Source organism: Triturus cristatus, chromosome 2_2 (genome assembly GCF_964204655.1).
Source record: "Triturus cristatus chromosome 2_2, aTriCri1.1, whole genome shotgun sequence".
Lineage (NCBI taxonomy): Eukaryota > Metazoa > Chordata > Amphibia > Caudata > Salamandridae > Triturus > Triturus cristatus.
This window is the reverse complement of record NC_140582.1, coordinates 330,627,208-330,644,662: the sequence shown is the minus strand read 5'-3', so window position 1 is coordinate 330,644,662 and position 17,455 is coordinate 330,627,208. Positions and strand designations below refer to the sequence as shown.

At 54.0% G+C, this 17,455-nt stretch overlaps 1 protein-coding gene across 2 annotated transcripts in view; it reads right to left on the bottom strand.

The window, feature by feature from the left end:
* The window catches only part of TBCK (TBC1 domain containing kinase), a 1,508,203-nt gene that overhangs the window by 647,689 nt on the left and 843,059 nt on the right, over positions 1 to 17,455 (bottom strand). For both annotated transcript variants that reach the window (XM_085641401.1, XM_085641402.1), the window contains exon 21: positions 17,398 to 17,434. In XM_085641401.1, coding sequence (XP_085497527.1) covers positions 17,398 to 17,434 — 37 coding nt within the window. The remainder of the gene's footprint in view (positions 1 to 17,397; positions 17,435 to 17,455) is intronic.

Sequence of the window (17,455 nt, the reverse complement as noted above, 5' to 3'; positions counted from 1 at the left end):
AGCTGCCCTTCTCATCATCACAGTATAAGACGCTCCCTCCTCAGTAGCCATGGAAGGGGGAGTAAGCATGCCAAGTTCAGGAGAAGTGTCCAGACCACTGGCTCCACCCAGGTCCTCTCTCCAGTCCGGCTCTTCAAGTGCTCTGCTAAAGGGTCAGAAGACCCCTCCCAATCCTCATCACCACCTTCTGGGCGATGGGGAACACCAGGGATGAACAGGGGAACAAAAGTACACTCCGGCGTATGCTTCGACGTCGGTCGACGTTGATCCGGCTCCATCTCGGGGATGAGGACGGCGTCAGCCGGGAGCACGGCCGGTGCTGGGGAAGGTAAAATAAGGTCGGCCAGCGTCGATCCGGATCCAGGCCTGGATCCTCAAGGGTCCTCCGGTGCCGGAGCTGCCAGCTTCGAAGGCCCAGAACCCCCGACAGGCTTTGCGGGGCCCGAAGGCGCGCCGGCAGAGTTGGGCTGCCCAAAGATGGAGTAAAGAGCTTCGTAAAATGCAAGAAGCTGGGCAGTGGATGCTCCGCCTCCCAGAAAGGGAGGGAGGCGCCGAGTCGTCCCAGAAGGAGGCACCAAAGACAGAGCCTTTGAACGACGACGCTCCGGGTCCCTCGTAGCATCAGCCGACCGATGGGGAGAAGGCGAAGAGCGACGGTGCTTCTTCGCCTTCTTCTTGTGCTTCAACTTACCCGAAGACTTGGACGACTTGGAGTGCGACGAGGTGTGGCGGCTCCACAACCGGTCTCAATACCTTCCTCTCAAGTGGGATTGGCAATGACGCGGAGCCAACTGCCGGACCTCCAAAAGCTTTCGGGACTGCTCCCGCAAGGGCTTGGGATTCATGGCCTGACAGTCGGAGCACGACTTAGGGTCGTGGTCGTGCTTCAGGCACCAGAGGCACACGAGGTGCGAGTCCGTCACAGACATCTGCCATGTCTGGGAGAGGAGTTGGCCTAACAGCTAGGGCGGTCGACCTCGAATCTGGGGAACCGGGTTCGAGTCTTGGCAATGACGCTGAACATCCTGTGATTCTGGGCAAATCACTTAATCTCCCCGTGCCTAACAAAAATTAATGTCCTCATGTAACGCAACTGGTGCTATGTAAAGCGCTCTGATACCCGATACCTTCGGGTCAAGTTCGCTCTGTATAAAACTCTGTAAAATAAAAAAAATAAAAAATAAAATGTCATCTGCCATCCGTTCACCTGTCCATCCACTATCCATCCATCCCTTTACTTTGCCATCCTTTTACAGACCCCTTGGAAGATCTGGCACTCTGAGACCAACTCTGGAACAGCTCAGAACTATATTATAAGAAAAATAGGGGGACTGTAGATTCACACATAACTCTAAGGGAGGCTTACAAAACAGTGCTGAGGGGGCAAGCACAGGCACTGATTGGGGCCAAAAAGAAGGAAGAGGGGTTACAAATTAGGTCTCTGGAGCTCGAGATAACTAAGATGGAGCTGGAGGCGGCAATTGACACCTCTAACGACTTGCGTCATAGACTGGCACTAAAGCAGCGAGACTGTGAAGCAAAAGCATATGCTCTGGCAACCCAGAATCGTCTATATGATGTAGGAGACAAAGCGTCTAGACTCCTAGCGTGGCTGGAAAAGCGGTATAGGGAACAATCATGGGTGACGGGAGTGAGAGACAAAGCCAGGGTACTGAAAACAATGAGGGCAGCAAGGCAGAGGTCTTCTCCGCACCCATCTGTACTAGATCCGAGGGCGATTGTGAGGAACTTCTGTGAGACTTACCTACCCACACTAACTGAAGTAGCACGTGACACATTAGATGCTGACCTCACGGAGGGAGAGTTGGGAGGAGCCCTAGGGCACCTTATTTCAGGGAAGGCAGCGGGCCCAATTGGACTCCCAGTTGAAATATACAAAAGTCAGGCTTCTATAATAATACCACCACTACTAAATATGTTGGTAGAGGCGTGGGAGCAGGGACAACTCCCGTCGTATCAGCGCGCAGCCACAATTGCTGTGATACACAAGGCCAGGAAACCACCGGACCAGTGTGCCTCCTATCGTCCAATCTCCCTGATCAGTTTGGAGGCGAAGGCGAAGGCACTGGCCAACGCTTTGGCGAATAGACTGGTGCCGATCATCTCAGAGATAATACAAATAGATCAATCGGGCTTCATGCCTAATAGAAGCACCCACCACAAACAACGGAGGCTATACGGAGTGCTCCATATGACACGTAACCCAGCTGCTCAGCAAACGGCGCTGATGTCGCTAGACGCATCGATGGCGTTCGACAGTATAGAATGGCCCTATCTATTTATGGCACTTCACAGGATGGGCTTCAGCCCTACCTTTTGTAGTTGGGTAAGACTGTTGTATAAGAAACCTCAGGCCAGAGTGCGAGTTAATGGAGTGTTGTCCAGATCCTTCCAATTGAGGAGAGGCACAAGAAAGGGTTGCCCCTTATCCCCACTGCTGTCTGTCCTCGCACTAGAGCCATTGGTGCACTGGGTCTGGAGAGACCCAATGATTTGGGGTATAGAGGCACCAGGAGGGTGAGAGGAGCGAATTTCACATTATGCGGACGACATTCTCCGCTATTTGGCAAGGTCATATTATTTGATGGCGAGAGTACTCCATATTTTCAAGCTCTTTGGGAGTTACTAAGGATACACCATTAATTGGTCTAAATCGGCATACTCCCGTTGTCTGGTCCTACGCCTAGAATACCAGCTGGGTGCGTGGCCCTGGTAGTGAGAGAGGGGCTTAGGTACCTGGGTATATATATTACGTGGGATCACGGGACATTCCTACAGAAGTACCTCGAGCCCAGATAGATCGGCTTAGAGCCGATGTACGTCACTGGCGTACCCTCCCATTGTCTCTTATGGGCAGGGCAGCCTTGTTTAAAAGGATGGCTTTGCCGTGTCTCCTGTATGCATTCCAGAATACCCCAAGCCCAGTTCCCCCGACAGTTTTTATGGTTTAAATCTTTTATTGATATTTCAAAACAACGTGAAAAACACCCGCCAAAGAAATTACCAGCACCCTTTGCATGCAAAATGAGTGGCCAAACCCATTACACCTATGACGGTATTCGAGGCTGGGATTCCCCCACCGAGATCATCTTAAGAAATACCAACATGGGTGCCCTCAAACAATAAATTCTAAACCCCGCCTCCCTACCCCCCCAACCTCTACCCACCCCCTCCCCTTGTTCCACCTCCATCAGCCTCACTCCCCATTAGCTCAACTAGTCGCGATCTCCACCCCTCAATTCACTCCCCGGATAAGCGCAGCAGGCGCAGGTAGCGACAGCAGGTGACCTCTCTGAATTACGTGGACAACAGCGCCAGAAAGGGTTTCCACAGCTCCCCGTATTTGGAGCCCTCCCCCGCCTGCGTTAGCGTAAGCTTTTCCATGCCGAGGACATGCCACAACCTGTGTAACCAGCCTGTGAAAGTTGGAATAATGGGGGTGTGCCAGTGAATAAGTATGTTCTGTGTCGCGGAGCCTAGTGCTATGGCTATCTGTCGCCCCCTACGCGACCTAAGCGGGTAGGTCAGAGGGTTTGGAAGGCCCAACAATATATATGCCGGGAAGCGCGGAATCGTTGTGTGAAAGTGCTTGTCCACCTCGTCTAACACCTGGGACCAATAGGGCTGGATGTGTTCACACTCCCAGAGCAAATGGGTCAGGGTACCTATCCCTCTTCGGGTCCATAGCATGCAGACGCGCCGGGGTGTAATACCAGTACGTCGCGATCTTTGTGAGTGTGTCGGTGAGTCCCATATAGTAGGCTGAATGTCTGGCCCTATAGCAAATACCCTCTCACTCCTTGTGTGTCAGAGTTCTGCCCAACTCCCCCTCCCATCGCGTCCTACCCAGGTTATAAGTATGTGTAAAGCGACCTTGCAGCATCCTATACAGATCGGTGATAAGCTGTTTGTCCGATGAGCGCGTTACAAGCCATCGTTCATACCGGGAAAGCCTTCGGTCTGTAGATGGGCGAACCTGCTCGGCGAGCGCCAAGTGTCGGACCTGTAGGTAGCGAAGCCGGTCCGCTTCAGGTAGCCCAAATTCCTGCTTAAATTGCTGAAACGGGCATACACCGTCTGCGTCGTACATGTGGTATAGAAAACGGCATCCGGCCGGTTTCCATCTGCCGAAGGCAATAGAATCCATCCCCGGGGCAAACTCCGGATTATCGAACAGGGGAGTAAGCGGGGAGGGGAAGGTAGTGAGCTTGTGGAGTGTGTTAACTCGGTCCCACATCTCCAGACTTACACGGGTGATGAGGGAAGCGTAGAGGTTAGGAGGTCTATGCTGTTTGCGGAGAAAGAGAATTTCCTGCAGGGGTCGTGCTGCTACCGCCTGGTCCTGAAACAGCCAGTGCTTCTCCGACTCCCAGCGGCTACATTTCACCAGGTGACGTAACTGGGTGGCCCGGAAATAGAGCTGGAGATCAGGAATCCTGAGGCCGCCACTGTCAGGTGGGAGAGTGGACAACAACCGCTTCATGCGCGGCTTTCGCCCATTCCAAATAAACTGGGCCAGCTCTGATTGTGTCTGCTGTATCCATCCGGTAGGTGGGTACAGAGGAATGGTGCGGAAGAGGTACAGGATCTGTGGCAGTATGGTCATCTTGACCGCCGCAATTTTGCCCAGCCAAGAGAGAGGGTAATACTTCCACTGCCCGAGTTCCCGACGAATCTTCCGGCGCAAGGCCGCATAGTTGAGAGCCACCACCCTTGGAAGCGTAGAGGCCAACTGAATCCCCAATATGGAACCGATTCCTCTGCCCACTGAATGGGGACCGAGCTCCGCAAGTACTCCCGAGTGGGTGAGGACAGGGCGAGATCAAGGGCTAACGACTTTTCCGCAATCACCTTGAACCCAGCGACCTGCGCGAAGGTGTCCAAGTCCGCCAAGCAGGCCGGCAGTGCCTCACACGGGTTAGATAGGGACAGCAACACATCATCCGCGTATAGGCTGATGGTGTGCACATACCCCCCAAACTTAATCCCAGAAACCGCTGGATTTTGCCTGATCTTCTGGGCGAGGGGTTCCATGTAAGCGGCAAAAAGCAGTGGCGATAGCAGACACCCCTGCCTCATGCCTCGCTCTATAGGAAAGCTGGAGGACGTGTTCCGTTCACCCGAACCGCAGCTGACGGGAGACTGTAGCAACTAAAGATATGAGTGTGAAATTTCTCTCTCAATCCCAACCGTATCAACACCTGCTCCAGATAGGGCCAATGAACGCGATCAAACGCCTTTTCAGCGTCAATCGTGAGCAGTAAGTATTCTCCCGTCGTGCGTGATGCCTTTTCCACCGGGTGCAGTACCCGTTTCGTGTTGTCAGGTGCTTGACACCCTGGGATAAACCCCGCCTGGTCCGGCTCAATAAGACCAGGCATACAGGGTGCTAGTCGACTGGCCAGAATTCCCGTATACAGCTTAAGATCGATGTTTAACAGCGAGATGGGACGGTACGCCCCACAACGGGTCTGGTCTTTCCCCGACTTGGGGATAACTGCTACAAAAGCCCCCAAAATGTCCGAAGGAATCGCCCCCGCGGCGAGAAGGAATTGAAGAGCTGGGTGAGGACGGGTGCTAGCAAACCGCAGAACGTCTTATAAAAAATAGCAGTGAAACCATCCGGCCCCGGGGCCTTCGCCAGTTTCAACCGGGAGATGGCTGCAACTACCTCCTCCGGGTGAATATCATGGTCCAGCTGGTCTGCCTTGGACTTGGGCAAGGTTGGGAGCGTTACTGAATCGAGAAAAGCGGCTCCATTATCAGGTGTTAACCGGGAGCCAGCGTACAGTTTGGCATAAAAGTCTCGGAATGCCTCAGCTATGTCCCTGTCCTCCGTGACCCGCTCGCCATCCTCTTTACAAATCTCACGTATCCCCTGACGTTTTTGGACCTCCCGCAACTTATGAGCGAGAAGGCGCCCTCACCTGTCCCCCCGGTATAGTAGGCATGTCTCAATCGCAGGGCCGCAAACTCCGCCTGGTCTTGATCGAGAGCCGCTAGTTGCTGCCGCACTGCTCGGAGCTGGCGCCAGACTCTGGGGGCTCCCGTCCTCTGATGGATGTGCTCCAGTTCCCTAGTTTTTCGGGTGAGTTCATCCTGCTTACTTTTACGTTCTAAGTTTTCAGCAGCCGAGATAGCAATAAACTCTCCCCTTAGGACTGCCTTCAGCGCCGCCCATTGCGTCGCTAATGTTGTGTCAGTGTTGGCATTGTGCGAGAGAAAATCAATGGACTGTCGTATCTGCGCTACATCGTCCCGGTGTAGCAGAGCATCCCGGAGGCGCCACACACTGTCAGGCCGCACTACTGGGGGTAGGGTCAACGTGGTAAGCACCGGCGCATGGTCGGACAGGGAAGCCACCCCAATCTCAGTCCCTGCGGCCATCGCCCTGACCGAAGAGGAGGCTTGTGCGCATGAGAATAATAAGAAAATTCCTGGCTATGCGGATGGAAGCTGCACCACAAATCACACAATCCCAAATCGTGAAGACGAGCAAGTCCCACCGCCGAAAGCGCGCTGGTCTGGTTTGTGCGTTGGGAAGATCTGTCGCAAACGTTATCAAACACAAGATTCAGATCCCCACCCAGGAGAATATTGCAATCCCTTGTGGCTGTAACCTCCGTGAGAGCGGACTGCAAAAATCGCTCCTGACCTTCGTTAGGGGCGTAAATAGAGCCAATGGTGAAGGTCAAGGCATCGAGCGCAAATCTATAGGCTAATAACCGACCTCTGATTTCCGCCTCCTTCTGCAGAACTTCCCCCCTGAACCGCTGTGCCACTAGGATTGCCACCGCCGCAGACTTAGAGGAGCCAGAGGAGAAGAGCTGTGTCGGGAACTTTCGAGAACGGAGCCGGTGACAATCTTGAGCCAAGAGATGAGTCTCCAGGAGGAGACAGATGTCAGCCTGCAAGTTCTCTAAGCATGACAGTACAGCTCTGCGTTTTACTGGGCTATTGAGACCCCGAACATTGAGAGTTAGTACTTTAAGCGTATGCGGGGGCATTCAAGTTATCCAGAAAACCCAGGGATCGCTAGTCAGGCAGCCCATCACTGGAGGGTGGAACGAACCCTGAGCGAACGGTGCGAGTTCCCAGCGCCAATGAGGCCGCTTCAACTCCTTACGACGATGGACGTGGAACCCTATACCCCCCTAACCAAACCCCCCCACCCTACCCAACAACCCCAACATCTGAGCAAGAAAAATCAGAAACAAGTGTCCTTCACCTTCCGGTGAATGGTGAGTCAGTGACGTGAGGTCGAGTACCACAATAAGAAGGCCACCCTCCCGCCGGCATCAGGAGCAGAGAACCGAACAGTCTGGAAGCTCAGCCGAGATCAGCCGGATGGGGATTTGTTCAAACCCGCGGAGACAGTCTCCAGAGCTGCTTGACGGCCCCTGAGAATCTCCGCCGCCGTTGGTTTCTTGGCGTGCCGCCGACGTCCCAACTGGCGCCACCCGGGCCTGTTGTCCTTTGCTCCACCCCTGACAAATGAGCCGCCTCTGACAAAGAGCGTAACTGGTATAGCGTGCTATCGATGCGGAACACCAGGCGGAAGGGGTGGCCCCAGCTGTACGAAATGTTGCGCTGCTGAAGATGCGCCGTGATAGGCTTGAAGAGTCTACGTTTATGGAGCGTGAGTGCAGAGAGGTCCTGATAAAGGACTTGCGCATGGTCGCGGAACACCACTGGATGTTTTTGACGGGCCCTGCGCAATATGTCCTCCTTGGTGCGGTAATCTTGTATTCACACCAAAATGTCAGACGGGGAGGCTGACGGGGGTCTCGGAGGTCCCACTCTATGCACCCGATCGATACGTAGTTCCGTCTCCGGTGGTCTATCTAATTTGTGATTAAAGAGTTCCTTCGTAAAGTTGAACAGATCTTTCGAATCATCAGTCATCTTCACTCTCCTTATTCATATGTTGTGGCGCCGGGACCGATTTTCCAGGTCTTCCACATGGGTCTGGAGGTCGACCTGTTGATCATGGATCCAGATAATCTCCTGTTGCAGCGCCGCCAGTTTCGTCTCGCGCCCATCGCTTTTGCCTTCTAACTAAGTAACCCTCTCCCTGATACTGTCCACATCTTTGCGAACTTCTTTAAGCTCCGTCGTGAACTCCTTCTGTAGGTTTTGAATGTCCGCTCTCAGGGCTGTGAACATGGATTCCAGGAAGGACTTTGTGATTTGCTCAGCTCCCTCCGCCTGCGCGGGCGGAGGACGGGTCGCACTTGTCGCCATGTCGTCAGGCGGGGAGCTGACCTGTACTTTTGCGAACAAATCCTTCAAGGTCTTGTCTTTACGACCCTTAGGGGGAACCATAACTTGCCTCCGGCCACGCTAACATGAACCCCAGCGAACGCCGTCTTCTGGATCTCTGCTCCTCCCTGCGCTGCTGGCGCCACAGACGAGGAACAGCACTCCACCCGTGCCGCCGTCCACCTCCGACGTCCCGCCGATCACTGCCAGCTCCACCACCCCTGGGCCCCGGCTCCTCAGAATCCCTGACTCGTCACTAGCTGAAATGTCACCAGGGTCCAAAGTAGGGGGGGGCTCCCCTCCACGCTGCCGCGCGCCCTCCGCCTCTACCCCGTGAGGCCTGGTGGTCCCCTGGACAGCGCCTCAATGTCCGGCTGTGTGCTTGTCCCCTGGGCCCTCAGCTCGCCGTCCTCCTCTGCAACCGGTGTTGCGGCAACCTCCGGAGTTCGTCCCTGGTGCGGCCCCCGCACCTCCGTTCTCATCGGCTCCGCTCCATGCTTCGGCCACCCCTCAGTGCCCTGGCCAACCAAATCCAAAGCCCCGCCGGGCCGCCGTCCTCCGGGGTGGTGTGAGCATTTCGCAACAAGGTCACTCCAGAACGTCGTCCAACCTCATCCCGCACCAGCCAACCCGATGGCTCGATTGGCGGTGCTCCCTGCGTGCGAGGATCCGGGCTCAGAAACAGTCCCGAGGCCCCTAGGCTCCTCAGCTAGCCCCACCTGGCAAGGCCACGCAGCCTTCCTCCGATCCCCCTCGGGCCTCCCAGCCCATCCAGTAGTCGGTGAGGCCCAGTCTCCGGCAAGCAGCAACATTCCCGCCAGCTTCTGAATGAGCGACCTTCTTCGCTGCAGGTTTGAGGACCAGCCGCCTCCGCTGTCGCACCCCCCCGCCGGGGCCCGGATGTCTGCCCAGCCGTCTAGGGAGTCTCAAGTGGTGCCCCCACTAACCTATCGGCCGCGTCCGCTGGTCTCCTCCGGCCCAGCAGCGGTCAATCACCGCCGGTTCGGGTGCCCGGCGGCCCCCCTTTCTCTTTGGCTCCGTTCCTCACCTGGAAGCGGTGCTGAACCGGCCTCCAGGCCCACCGACTGTGCCGCTCTCACCAGCAAAGGTGCGGGGACTCTAGGGTCTGCTGCCATCAGCCACACTCGGTCTGTCCAGCACCACTGGTGTCGCCCGGCCTCCTTCCCATCGGCCGTGGGGTGCGATCTCCGACACTCCGCCCGCAGGGCTCCAACGTCGTCCCACAGCGCGCCACCGCTCGGCTCTCTGTCCCACCGGTCATCACCGCTGGGCCCCCTCAGGCACGCCACGACGCCATGTCCCTCACCCGTGGGACATCCACCTCTCCGCAGGCCTCGCCCTGACTGCCACGAGGCCCGCGCGGCGTCTGTCCGCTGCTCGCTGCCGCCACTTCCTGCTTACGGCGCCTCGGTGGCTCTGCTCCAGATCCCCGGATCGTCGTGATCGCCTCAGGGGGCTAGGGAAGCGCTACCCCCATCCGCGTCCGCCGTAACTGCTCCGCCGGCACGGCCGCCACCATCACTCTATGCCCCGGCGGAGGAGGCCTCGCCGGGCCTCCACTCCGGCGCCGCACTTCAGTGCCGCTCCGCAGCAAAGCTCGCGAGGCGAGCCCCCCGGCCCCCACCGCCACTCTGGCCGGCCTCCTGCTCGCGTCCCACTCTGACATCCCGGCCGAGCTCAGCTAGCGCATATACGGCCCGGGGGCCGGTGCTTCAAACGGCCGCCGGCGGGAGCTTCAAGGCAGCACGTCCATTTACCCCGCCATCTTGGCCACGCACCCCCGACAGTTTTTAGAAGAATATCTCAGGAAGTCAGAATACTTCTATCTCAGGGTGGCTCTACCAGAATAACTGCGACAGAAGATCCTTTTGAAGTGGCAGCCTGATCAGAGGATCAATGCTCAGTTGGAGAAGCTCAGAATACCAGACTCTCCGTGCCCAGTCCTGAGCCACAAGAATGACTTGGTCCCGGTCATTCCTGATCTAGTGAACTCTGGGCAGGAGTGGTATGGTCAGAAAGGCATACAGGGGGCCTCAGATCCACTCGAGATTGTAGGAGAGTTGGGTCTGCTTTCTATGTTCACCCCCACTTTTTGCTTTTGCTTCACTGGTTTTCGACTTAGATGTGGCTGTGGGCCTGCTAATCAGACCCACAGCCCAGCTGTTCTCTCTCTAAATTCATACTATGTACTTTAGGTACATAACCCAATTGGTAAGGATCACCTTCTAGGGCCCTGTACAGTGTACCTTAGGTACCCAGGGCATAGATGTACCCTAGGCCTATCAGGGGCTGCAGCATGTATTATGCCACCCCTGGCTGGCCTTCCCTTATGACACAACTGGCTGATCACTCAGCTGGGGCAAGGTCGTGTAATCACCCCTTGCTTAGGTGTAGTATTCCTATACCTACCTAATATATAGACACATGGGTAACCTATCAGTCACTCCTATGGCAGGCCTTAACAATCCTGAAGGCAGAGTGCTTGGTAACATGTGAGATGGTGCTCTAGCATGAGCTGAGCCTGTCTGCAGCTTTCGGAACCATGTCCTTATAGCTGTTCTATGATATCGCCTACCATATACTCTTAAAGTGCCTTATAATCCTCGCGGTTATGGTAACTATGGTTTGGCTTTATCAAAACATGTCGTGTAAGGTGTCTAACACTTTGGAATACTACCCCCACACCATTTCTGGCGATGAGGATAGTATTCCTCCCTTCTAGAGGGAGAAGACATGTTGAAGACCTACTACCCGGTTAAAGTTAACCAGAGCCCCAGCATCACAAAATGGATGCTGCTGCCACAGACACAAGTCTGACCTCCTGCTTCTGGGAGTCCTTCCAGCGAGGGAGGCTTGGACAATAGGTTTCCTGCCTTGGGAGGTGCTAGCACCACCCTAGACAGGACTTAGTGTATTGGGGCAGGGAGGGATGAATGAAACGAGACACTGCCTGGGGCACACAAGGTGTCCCATGCATAGTCCGGTTCAAACCGGTGCTGGGGCACTCCAGCCCCAGTCCTGGCGCGAAACTGGACAAAGGGAAGGGGGTGTAACCACCCCCCTCCCTGGTCCCACCCATAGGAGGGACCTAGCAGGTAACCCAGCCCCCCAGATTAGTATAAGAGTGGGAGCTGAGTCCCTAGGACTTTGGATTATCCTGATAACTGAAACTTGAACAGAAACTCTGGACCTTCGACATTCGACTACGGAAGAAGACTGAAGAATCTCCCTTGTGGCCAAGGAGTGGCCACCCTGTGCAAACAGGCACCATCAAGCGACCTGCCGTTTGCTTTGCCCGAGTTCCACGAGGAACCGACTGCAGAGCCCGACCAGCGCCTTGACTGCCAGACTTCTCCGACCTTGATCCACATCCACAGCAAAGCTGAGATCCGTGGAGGCGACGAGAGACGTGGGACCGGCTACCTGGAAAAATTGGCTACTTGCTTCCAGCGCAGCTTCTGAGGCATCCTCGAAGTTGTGTTCTGGGGATTGAGAAGCCCCAACCCCGAGCACCATCTGCACCAAAGATCAGCCCTCCACACTTCACGAGTTCCGCGTGAGGCCCTGCTGCATTTTCCTGCTCGACGCGTCTGTCCGGTTGCTTGCCCGTTGGCTAGTAACCTTTGTGACGACGAACCTTTGACTTTCCACCACTGGTTTGGCTCCTCCAGACTGGCCCTTGCTTCCCTGTGAAAGAGAAGCACCTCAGGCCTTCCTGGTCTGCAACAGAAGCGAATCCTTAATTCTGCGTGGGTTGTGCTTGCCAAGGCTTGTTGAGTCCGAATTCGACATCGACGCCGCCGACAGCAAGAGCCCTCGTGGGACAGCTAGCCTCCTGGTTCTGATCGTCCTCGACGTCTCCTGGTACCCGTGGCTGCTGCGACAAGCTTCACCTCTTCACCTGCATCTTCACGACATCGCCTGGTTCCTTCCAGGTTCCTTCCCGGCTCCTGGCTGGTGACGTAGACTCTGTCCCCTCTGCTTGCAGGTATCCTCCTTCTTGATTCCATCCTTGGAATCCACCGGACACTCTTCACTGACTGCCTGTCAGCATCTTTTCTTCAGGCATCCATAGGAGTCGACGACGAAACCCGACGCAAGTTCACACCTATGCACCCGCAGCCCGTGGGCTAGGTAACTTGAGTACTCCGGTGCTCACAAGGGTATTGACTATCCTAGTGTCTAGTTTCCAAGTCTCTAACTCCTAGTTCCTTCCGAAGTGTCCTAAAACTCTTTAATTCTAAACATTACTATTTCTATCGACTTTAACGCATTACGCGTGAGTGTTTCCACTCTGCACCTGAATCCTGTGGGCCTCCCACTGCCTAGTAACTGGTAGGATAGTATAGCCCCAGCGATTCCCTAGGCCTAGGCCGAACCTGTGTTCGTGACAGTGGTTCTTATACCACTTACTTAGTATATGGTTTGCGTGGCCCCTAGGGCCTAACTGTATTACTTACCTGTGTGACTTATGTATGCTTAAATAACACTGTGTTGTACTTACCTCGAATCTCATAAAGAGTGCGGAGGGTATTTTGACTAGAATAAATACATTCTATTTTTATAATATATCTGTTGTGGTGTCCTTTCATTTGATATTCAAGGGGTTGCAAATGGTATAACAGCTGGCTTCACATGCCATACAGAGTTTAGCCTAAGACTGCTCTTGTCCATGCTACCACTAGGATAGCTGGTCTATAAGGTTGACTTTACAACCAATCACCATAAGGGTTGTTTGGACTGATACAAGGTGTACACTAGAACTAGTGACATCATATATCAGGCCAACTTCTCAGAGATGAAAACGGTCTCCGAGCAAGAGCCACCTTGGAAACTCCAGTGCACAAAACTGCTGGCATTGCGTGTTCTCGGGAAAGGCTAACAGATCTAACCAAGGCTCTCCCCACTGCTGAAAGAGAAGTTGCGCCACCTCCGGATGGAGATGCCATTTGTGATCCGCTAGGCATCAACTGCTGAGTTCATCCGCCCTGGCGTTCAGCAAACCTGCCAGGTGTTGAACCACCAGGTATATGGCCTGCTGTTCCAGCCATGTCCAGAGATGCAGGGACTTTTGACAAAGGGTCCATGACCCCGCCCAGCTTGTTGCAGTACCACATAGCAGTGGTGTTGTCCGTGAATACCTGTACTAGCTTCCCCTGAATACCTGTATTAGCTTCCCCTTGATGGAAGGAAGGAAGGGTTTCAATGTCAAACAAATCACTCGGAGCTCCAGCAAGTTGATGTGGATTCCACCTTCCAAAGAGACCGAGTCCTCTGATCCCCACCGCTCCCAGATGGTTGCCCCATCCCAAAAGTGACGCATCTGTTACCGTGAGATCTGGTTGGGGAAGGGAGAGAGGTCTGCCTGTGACCAAATGACGGTTTGTCAGCCACCATCGAATTTTTTGTGCAGTTTCCTCCAAGATCTGGACCATGTCTGGGAGATTCCCCTGATGCTGTGGCCACTGGAACTTCAGGTCCCACTGAAGAGCTTGCATATGCCATCTGGCATGTGTCACTAACAGGATGCAGGAGGCCATCAGGTCCAGCAGCCTCAGAGTCATTCTCACCGAAATCCAGGATAGAGGCTGACGAATCGGTATCCTAGCCTGAATATCGTGGACTAGCAACTCGGAATGATAAGATGAAACTGCTCTTTGTCCAGAACAGCTTCAATGAAAGTGAGCATTTGAGAGGGAGTCAGGTGTGACCTTGGCATGTTGATAGTGAACCCCAGCGAATGCAGGTCAGCCTTAGTCTGGAGGTGGGAGACGACAGCCTGGGGCGAGCCTGCCTTTAACAGCCAGTTGTTGAGATAAGGGAAGACTGACACCCCTGATCTGCGCAGATGAGCTGCAACCCTCATCATCAACTTGGTAAACACCTGAGGGGCGCTGGTAAGGCCAAAAGGGAACATGGTGAACTGGAAATGCTTGTGGACTACCACAAACTGCAGGTAGCGCCGGTGGGCAGACATGACGGGAATGTGAAAATAGGCATCCTGCAAGTCCAGTGCTACCATCCAGTCTCCTAGGTCCAGGCCAGACAAGACCTGAGCTAATGTAAGTATCCTGAATTTTAGGTCTTTGAGGAAAGAGTTGAGGACTTGTAGATCTAGGATAGGATAGGATGAAGGCCCTTATATCTTTTTGGGACCAGAAAATAGCGGGAGTAACAACCACAGCCTACTTCTGGTGCCATAACCCTCTCTATGACTCCCTTGGCCAAGAGAGTCATGACTTCCTCCTGAAGCAAAGTGAGATGATCCTCCATCAGCCGGTCGCAAGATGGATGCATGGGGGGTGGTAGACTCGAAGGGGAGGGAGTATCCCCTTCGGGATTTCTGGAGAACCCACCTGTCTGATGTGATGGTCTGCCAGTGGTGGAGGTGATGGCTGATCTTGCCACCAACTGACCGCCCATAATCTCCACCGGCAAGACTAGGAGGGGTTGGAGGCATAGGCTGTAGAGGGGGGTGGACTGACCCGACCTCTGCCCGCCCAGCTCATGGAGTCGGAACGAGCCGCACCCTCAGCCACACAAAGGTTGTGGAACGTGCGCAGTCTTATGGCTGGGATTGGGTTGGCGCGGCTGAAAGTCCCTTCCGTAGCCACGAAATGCAGACTGTGGATGTGTGGCCACTGAAAGGCCCAAGGACTTGGCCACAGCCCGCGAGTCCTTTAAGTGCTCCCGCATCATGTCTCCGAACAGACGAGTGCCATCAAAGGGCATGTCAATGAGAGAGGCTTTAATTTCCCACGAAAAGCCAGAAGTTCTCAATCCGACGTGGCATCGAACAGTCACCCTAGATGAAATTGCCCTATCCCCAGCGAGTCGGTTGTGTTGAGACCACAATGGATGGTCCATCCCTCCAGTCTGACACTTCTTGGGAGAGGATGGCACGGGCCTCCTCTGGAATCTGTGGCAGCACTTGTGCACCCGTTTCCCATAAAGAGTGGGAATAATGGCCCAATAAGCATGCTGTGTTCACCGACAGCAATGCAAGGCTGGTGGAACAAAAACATTTCTTACCCCAACTATCCAGCCCCTTGGATTCCCTGTCTGGGGGAGCGGAAGGGAACGCGCCCTGGGAGGTAGAGGCTTAGACCACCAAGCTTTCTGGGATAGGTTGGGTAGTGAGGAAGCTTTGGTCGCCCGGAGCAGGGCGGTGGCCTGGGGCAATTGTCCTATTCACAGGAGCCCCTGTGCTGGGCTTGGACCAGGGTCCCAGTAGGACATCTGTAATCATTAAAGGGCAGCAGTGGTTCTAAAGAGGAGACACCAAGCTGCAGGACAGCTGTCAAGATATTACTCTTGACCACCACGGAAGGGAGCTCAAGGTCCAGGACCCCAGTCGCCCTCAACACATGACAAATGACGCTCCCTCCACCATAGCCACAGTAGAGGAAAAAAGCATGGCAGAATCTGGAGACGTGTTTAATACACTGGCCTCACCCAGTTCCTCATACCTGTCTATTTCCTGATAAGGCTGGTCCAGCAACCCCTCCCAATCTTCCCCCACCCCTATCCCCTCAGAATAGGGCACAGGAAACAACCTATGACCTGGAGATTCTGTCAGCGCCGGTACTGACATCGGTTGATGCGGTACTGGCTCTGGGTCGACAGGGATCAGAATGGGGCCGTGCCACCGGGGACATCAGCAGCACCGGGAGCATCAGCGTCGGGGGCTGGCGCAGGGGAAGGTCGCAATGGCATGACCGGCACCGGACCAGATCCATTACCAGATTTATAGGGGGATGTCGGGGCCAGAGCCCCCTCTGACCCCACAGCCCAAATGTGCATCGGTAGGGTCAGGCCGCCCAAAAATGAGGTGCATGGCCTCATAAAACTGTCAAAGTTGGGTGATGGTCGCTACGGTTCCCTAGAATATCGGGGAGGCACGGGGATGACCCAGGTGCAGGTTCCGAAAAATGGGACCCAGAACGCCGAGACTCCTCAGTCACATCGACTAACAGATGGGGAGAAGTTGAAGCACGCTTCGACTTCTTGTTCTTCTTGTGCCTCTTACTGGAGTGTCCTGATGATTTGAAGTGGGATGAAGAAGGCTTATGACTCCTGGAGCGGCGCCCGGACCATCCTCTCGACCGGAGCCATGAACGACATCTCCTAGGAGTCATGCAACATAGTGCTGACTACCAGGCTGCAACTAGCTTTAGGGACCGCTCCATCAAAGCCATGGCCTGGCAGTTGGGGCACAACTTCAAGTCGTGGTCACGCTCTAGCCACCACAGGCAAACCAGGTGCCGGTCCCTCACCGACTTGTCGTGGTGACAGACGCCTCACGGTTTGAACCCAGAAGTCTTCCTAGACATGAGGAAAAACCTACACACCAAAAAGAGGTTGACAAAAGTGGAAAAAAGCCTGTCAAAAAGTGATAGAGGGTAGCTCTCTTCACGGAGCACCCCTTGACTGGCTCGGAAAGAAAAGACTGCCATCAGCGCGCTGAGGTAATGCCTATATAGGTGAAAGGGATGAAGCTGACGATGTCGCGCAGAGCCGACCGGCACCACCTTCCAGGGGTATTGCTCAAAGAAACATTTTCTGGATCCAGTCTGGCACCTGGGAAATTCAAAGGTAAGGAATCTGCTACTAGATGTCTATATCAGATTTTTTAGATTAACGTGCCTTTATCCCTCCTTAGTGCCGTGTATCATATTTTTGCAGTTCAAAGGTTGTAATTTTGTAGGTATTTTAAAGATCATGTACTACAAATGAGTTAAAAAAAAACATGATCTACACATTTAGTCAAGCAGTAAATAACCACACCATCATAATGCCATAATGTAATTTGGAGCTTCAGAAAATAAATACACGTAAAATATTCTTAAATTTAACAGCATTGCTGAAGCGAGTACAATTAGATTTTCCATAGGGGCCCCGTTTAATCCCATTTGCAAGAAAAGCAGCACTATAAAAGATATGCAGAGCATGCAAGCACAAACGTATTCTGGCTCACAATGCTCTGTTTTTGTTATGGTAATCATTACAGACGATGCAAATGGGTTCCAGCTACAGAGGCATGACAGCAAAAATTAGTAGAGAGGGAGATGAAAAGAATATAACATTACTCACGTGTAAACATAGTGAGAAACCAAGGAATAGCGTACAGCTACAAAGCAAAAAAGAAAAA